The 6,518-nt window shown below is 46.9% G+C and overlaps 1 protein-coding gene across 1 annotated transcript; it reads right to left on the bottom strand.

Moving 5' to 3' along the window:
• Positions 1-1,067: 1,067 nt before the first annotated feature.
• On the bottom strand, positions 1,068-5,019 carry LOC123127505 (protein EARLY HEADING DATE 2; the record flags this gene model as incomplete). Its single annotated transcript, XM_044547237.1, is given in 2 exon segments — positions 1,068-1,365; positions 3,924-5,019. A coding segment is annotated over 1 exon segment (1,072 nt), but the record flags the coding sequence as incomplete, so codon positions are not given.
• Positions 5,020-6,518: the final 1,499 nt, after the last annotated feature.

Genomic DNA, 6,518 nt, shown 5'->3' with positions numbered 1-6,518 from the left:
GAAAACATTTTAGTTTGGAGATATTTGAGCATTTAAATATTTTATATAATTTTAAATGCCTAAATTCAAATATTTATGATTTAAATCAAAAACCCTAAGCTGGCCTAGGAAAATGTGCATCACTTTTGGCAGAGGTTCTGAACCAAGACAAAAAATGATGGGCATTTTAGAAGGGCATTTCAGGTTCATTGAAAAAGTTTTTAGTAAACCCTAATTGGATTCAGAGGGGACTGGGGGTTCTGTCATCCCCATTTCAGGTTTCTGGTGAAAGAATAAACATGATGCAACACTCTAATGCATGACTAGTTAGGATGTGACAGACTCTTCGTGGGTTGAAGTCTCCATCAACGTGGATGTACGATAGCACCACCTATCGAAACCACGCCAAAAATCTTCGTGTCTCCAATTGCGTTTGCATGCTCCAATCACATCCCTTTACATTCTTGCAACTTGTATGCTTTACTTTCTGCTGCTCATATACTCTTGCCATGCTTGCTTAAATGTATTGTGAATGTTTAAATTTGTACAAAAACTCCATCTTAAATTGAAGAAATTAAAAACTGCTATTTTTCGTTGTTAAGAGTCTATTCACCCCCCTCCACCTCTTTTTGATCCTTTCGCGAACACAAGATACCCCGCACACACCACTCCAATGAGTGCCTCGCCAAGACTGGTCAAAATTAAATCTCAAAAATTGTGAGCACATTATCGAGGGAGTATTTATCACCGAGGTATAGGCCCTGCCTTTGTTTAAGGATGATCCTCTAATACTGCCTGGGGACGTGCATGTTCGCCTAATACAATGCAGGAATCTAACATCTGAAAACGGGGCAGAAATCTGGCCCAGGTCAGAACTGCGGTGGTGTTGCCATTGCTGTTGTGTCGCGCCAACAACATTTGACAGAAAGAGTTTGTGGAGAGCACTGCAAATGGGAGAAAATCAATGAGGATCGATCAACTACCAAGGTCCGCTCCGGTGAATATGCGTTGTTCCAAGTTCAACAACTGGCACCTTAATTATTCAGTGCCTCCGAATCCACCCTTTTTCCGGATATTATTTGCACCAGTTGAGATAGAAAGAGAGCATTGCAACCTCGCAAGCGAATAACCAACATCTGGGATGTACTTCTGCCAACAGGACAATAGGTACAGAATAACGAGGGAGCGACAAGGAGATTCGCAAAGTGATTCCAGCCTACTACTGTGCCATACAAACAAGGGCATTTTCTGAAAAAAAAAATACAAACAAGGGCATGCCCCCCACTGCTCTTGTTAGAAACCTCTGTGTTGTTCTTCAGAAGCATCTCCCCACCGCTCTTTCAGTCACTTTGGCAGCCAATGCCCCTTGCGGCTGTTACCATACACCTAAAAGACAGCATTGGAGGTTGACAATCAGATCATAATATACTGTACTTTCAAACATTATACTCCCTCCGTCCCAAAATGTAAGACGTTTTTTCACACTCTGGTAATATGGAAAAATGTCTTACATTTTGAGACGGAGGGAGCAACAGTTAGCTATACCCTGTATCTTTATGTATTTACAGCAGTCCTAATGGAACATGGACAATGTAACCATACGAGTGCCATTTCAGGGAATAAGCAATTGTAACTCTTAATGACAAGAACAAGAAATTTACAATATCCGCATAAATTCATGAACAGTACAACTGAACAAAGCCAAGCCAGAGAAATACGGTATTAACAAGCATCCGGACTGGAGCGAGTGTAGAGTAACGAACAGAGAGAGTAGCGGCAAAATCACAAAAAGGTTATTTTCTACACGTAAACAGTGAACTGAGTGTTAGTTAAGTTAGTATAGCGGACAACTAGAGAACAAGTACAGGTTCTAATAGTGGCACAGAGGGTTCAATAAGTTGAACAGCCGGGTGGAGAAATCACATTTGTCCAAAAGAAGTTGAGAAAGAAAATGGTCAGTTGAACAAAACTCTTCTATCCCATTGAGTTCAAGCCAAGTGTCATGCCCAACTGTCGGTTATTATAAAAATAAACACCAACTCAATAAGTCGGCTCTCCAGCCAACCGTGGCAACAGGTGAAGGACACCAATGGCTCTCCAGCCAACGCGGCCATGCAAGCCTGCCCCTGGGGTGAGCATGGGATCTGGCCAACAGGGGCTCCCCAGCATCCATCGGATACGTCGGTCCCGGAGCTCGCTGCTGCAGGACACGAGGAAGAGGAACAGGTACTGCCTGCAACAGCACAGAGCAAGGTGCAGAGCAAACGTGGCCCTCTGGCCATGTTGTTGTGCGGCTGGGCGGGTGCCAACAGGCCGTGTAGCACGGGCTGGGAGGGATGCTGTGTAGAGGGAGAGGCAGGGTTGGGTGATGCGTCGGAGGCAACCGGCACCTTGGACATCCCGTGCGAGGGGCTGGGCGCCGTGGTGACAGACAGCCAAAGTAGAAGGAGGCGTTGTGGCTCCCCAATTATGCGTGCATGGAAGTGTTGGACAAAGGAATTGCTATGCTGAGGACGTGTGGTGATGCTTACACACTGAAATTACTAGCTACTATTTGTGATTAGGCAATTTTTGGTTGTGTGTGCACTCCTGCTGCTTATAGAGAACAGAGAATGCAGCTATATTGATGTGAATTTTTGCTTCTTGCAGTTGTTAATGCACTGATATTTTAAGCTTTTTGGATATTTCAGACATACATTCAGTTCACACATGGCTGAGGCAATGACGCGGTATTTAAGGTGAGATTTCCACTTCATTCAAATTCCTTCTCTCACAATATGATGCGCAGATGGACATAATTTGGAAGGTGTGAAATGGTCGACACAAGATGGTGCCATTGTGGCCTGGGTTCACTTCTTAAATACAAGGTGCATGTGTTACCTTGAGAAAATGCATGGTAGTTTTGGGTGTTGTTTTCTCGCTCCTGATTGTAGTGAATCCTTACGAGGGATGGTATATGGACCAGGGTGGCGGCCCTCACGTCCAACTGAACAAGATTATTTTTAAAGTTTTTAGCCATTACCTTGCACAGGTTCGGTTCAATGACAGGTGTGTTGTGCGGTGGCCGAGCTCACTGCCTTAGGATTGACCATGTTCGGACATATTGTGATCCTGGGACAGCGCAACCATCATCGACAAGGGTGGAAAAAAGGTTAAGCGGTGACACAGGTGCAATCCCGTCTATAGAGGACATGGGTCTATGGAGGTCATTAGCCATGTTTACCAGACTAGTGGCGTGTGATACTTTTTTCTCCGTTGCAACGCACGGGCATGTTTGCTAGTACTAATAGTAATATGTGATCCAGGGCATACAAGAAGTCAATAACAACCAGAGCAAATAATCCAATAAAGTATTTCAAGACAAACTTGGTACAACAGAAAACCAGAGGAATTAGCCAACTAAAAAGCACAATTTTTCCCCTTGCAATCAAAGTGTTCGTATAATTTGGTGTGGTGAACCAGGATCCTGATATGCAGCTAATCTCACCACATTTTACTATTTACACAGCACAACTTTTATCATATTTTTCTCAAAATTTTGTACATGGATATAAGTTAATACTTTGTGGTAACATTAATATTTTGAGAAAATTTAAAAAATGTATAATTTCGAAGATCAAGAACGAGTGCATATGGACAGACTCATATTATACTTCCCCTAAACTCACCCCAAATAAAATAACTTTTCTAACTGTCAGTTGCCTGATTTTTTTCTTAAATCTCAAGTCACCTGAAATTGCACATTAGTAATACTAAAATTGCATGCCATACAAGAACTAGGTACTTGAGTTCAACCACAAAAATCAAGTCTATGCTTATATTGTTGGCGTAATTGTTAACCTGAAGGACATATTACCATATTTATATCTTCTTGCACCAGTTTATTTCAAATACTATAAGTTTCAATTGTACCCCAAAAAAAGGCAGGAAGATAAAGCTCTTACCCCAAACAGAACTTGCAACACAGGCTATTGCCCAGCTGCTGCCCGTCCAGGCCAGATTGTGCCACCAGCAGGTACGCCATCATCTTTGAGCTCCTCCATCCACTCCTTGAAGAACTCCGGATCAAAACCTCCTTCACCGCCATCTTCCTGCTCTTCGATTCCTCCTTCATCCATTATATCAAGGGGTGCCTCTGTAGTCGTTGTCACTGCATCCTTGTTCGGAGGGGACATGGCTGGCATATGGCCTTCAAAGAGGGCGAGATGGCCGAACAGCTTGTCCTTGCGGGAGAAGGTGGTGCCGCAGGAGCAGCGCCACTGTGCCTCCTCACCGCAGTGGCGGAGGTGGCCGCGGAGATCGGCAAGAACAGCAAAACGCTTCTTGCCACCGCAGCGCTCGCACGCGTAGAGTTTAGGGCAGTGGCTGCGGCGGAAGTGGTTGCGCGCGCACACCGCTGACTTGAGCGGCCGGAAGCGGCGGTGCGCACGGTTCCGGTTGCACCCCGTGAAAGGACAGGAAAAGCGCACATCGCGGCCATCAGCTGGCTTTGCCTGACCGGGCCGGGAGAGCGCGTCCAGGGTCTTGAATCGGTCGCCGTGCGCACGCATGTGCATCCTAAGGTTGGCGTCGCGGCGGAAGCCCTTGCCGCATATATTGCAGAAGTGGACATGCTCCGCGAGCAGTTCGTCGGCATCGAGCTCCACGACATCGTAGCCCTTGGTGGCTTCTTGGGGAAGCACATCGGCGGTGGAGGCCGCGGCGGGAAGCTCTTGGATAGGAGCGGGAGGGGCAGGAGGGGCGGATGGGGCGGGAAAAGGGAGGGAGGAAGAAAGGAGGGAGGCGGCGTTGAGGACGACGAGGTGAGCGGCAGATGAGATCTCGGAGGACACGGACTGAATATCCGAGGAGGAGAGGGGCTGCGATTCCCCAGAAATGGAGGCGACGAGGAGGCGCCGGACAGCAGCCATGCGATCGCCGAGGGCTGCAAGCCGTTGGAGAGCGGCGCTGGGTTCCCCATCTCCTCCTCCAGCTCCGGCGCCGATAAGGGCGTCAGCGAGCATGGCCGGCAGCGGTGCCGTGTTCGCCGATGACGCGCCAGCGGCGGCGTCGGCGAATTGGTTGGTGGTGGAGTCCATTCAGTGAATACGGTGGTGCCCAACTTCGCTTAGCCCGACGACCTCGCTAGATGATTTCGAGGTCTGCGATTCTTCTTGCGCACAGGTCCATTCAATGGGCGTGTTTGGTTGCACCTTTTTTTTTTACTTTTGCTTCGTGCATTTTCTTCTGAGAACTTTCGACTCTTTTTATTGTCAGTTTGATAACTTTTGATTTTTTTCCCCACAATTTGATAACTTTCGACTTTATTTAAACATAGCTTGAGACTTTATCCGAAGATGCAGCTCGCGAAGCCGCAAAGACGCAGGCGGCGCAGCCATGAAGATGCAGGACGTGAAGCTTCGAAGACGAGAACCATGAAGAACACGAACCTCTGAATCTACGCATCCTGAGATCACCATACGACTAGAGGCCGTATACTTGACGAACTCAAAGATTCTGAAGCCGGGTCCAAAGATTATGCGTCGCCTGTCACCGATATGAAAGGAGCCTGCTTGGGTTTCATTCCCAAAGATGCAAGATTCCAAACTCCGGATAAGCTCGAGGCTACTGACGATACAATACACCGGGATAGCCCGTCAGCCAGGAAGCCCGATATTGGGCCAGCGTCAGGGCCCAAGGGGCTTGGTGGCAACTTGACTACAGGAGGCAGTCCAAGTGGCCAACACAAAGCAAGAAGTTCATCTTGCCATGCAAGCCGAGAAGCCCCTAGATCGGTTAGGAAACCTGTAAACCCTAACCCACGTCCCCTTTATAAGGCGAGGTTAGGGGTATCTTATGACATCTATTCTATGAGATACAAATCTCGTTAGTCACCATCATCATCCTCTTGTAACCCCCTCGCACGAGGTGCTTCCATATCAATAAAAATCAAAAGCAGGATGAGGGTATTACTGTCAGTGTCAAAACCGGCCGATCTCGGGTAGGGGGTCCCGAACTGTGTGTCTAGGGATTGAAGGTAACAGGAGATGAAGAGGACACGATGTTTACCCAGGTTCGTGCCCTCTTGACGGATATAACGCCCAGGTAATCAAGCTACAGTAATTTCATGCTAATGGTGCCACGTCACCATGATTACTGTTGATAATCTACCGTTAGTTCAAAACCGAGTCAAATTCAAATTTAAAATAAGGATAAATTATAAAAGTTTTCAAAAGTTAAAACAAAAATGTTCGGGCAGTGCTATAAATTGCATATTTAATTATGATGTAATAAACACATTTTTATATAGTGCCGAAGTATTTTAAAATGGATTAAAACAGAAAAGGAAATAAAAGAAAGAAAGGAAATACAAAAGAGAAAACAAACTAACAAAAAAAAAGGAAAAAGGTCCCCCCCCGCTGGGCCTTTTGGCCCAGCTAACCATCCACGCGGACCCCCAGCCGCCTGAACGGGCCGGCCCACCCCGCACCCCCGCCTCCCTTATCCTCCCCCCCACAACCAAACCCTAATCCAACCGTTGCCTCACTCGCCCCACTCGC

Source organism: Triticum aestivum, chromosome 6A (genome assembly GCF_018294505.1).
Source record: "Triticum aestivum cultivar Chinese Spring chromosome 6A, IWGSC CS RefSeq v2.1, whole genome shotgun sequence".
Classification (NCBI taxonomy): Eukaryota; Viridiplantae; Streptophyta; class Magnoliopsida; order Poales; family Poaceae; genus Triticum; species Triticum aestivum.
Note: the sequence above shows the minus strand (reverse complement) of the source record. Positions and strands in the feature narration are given on the sequence as shown.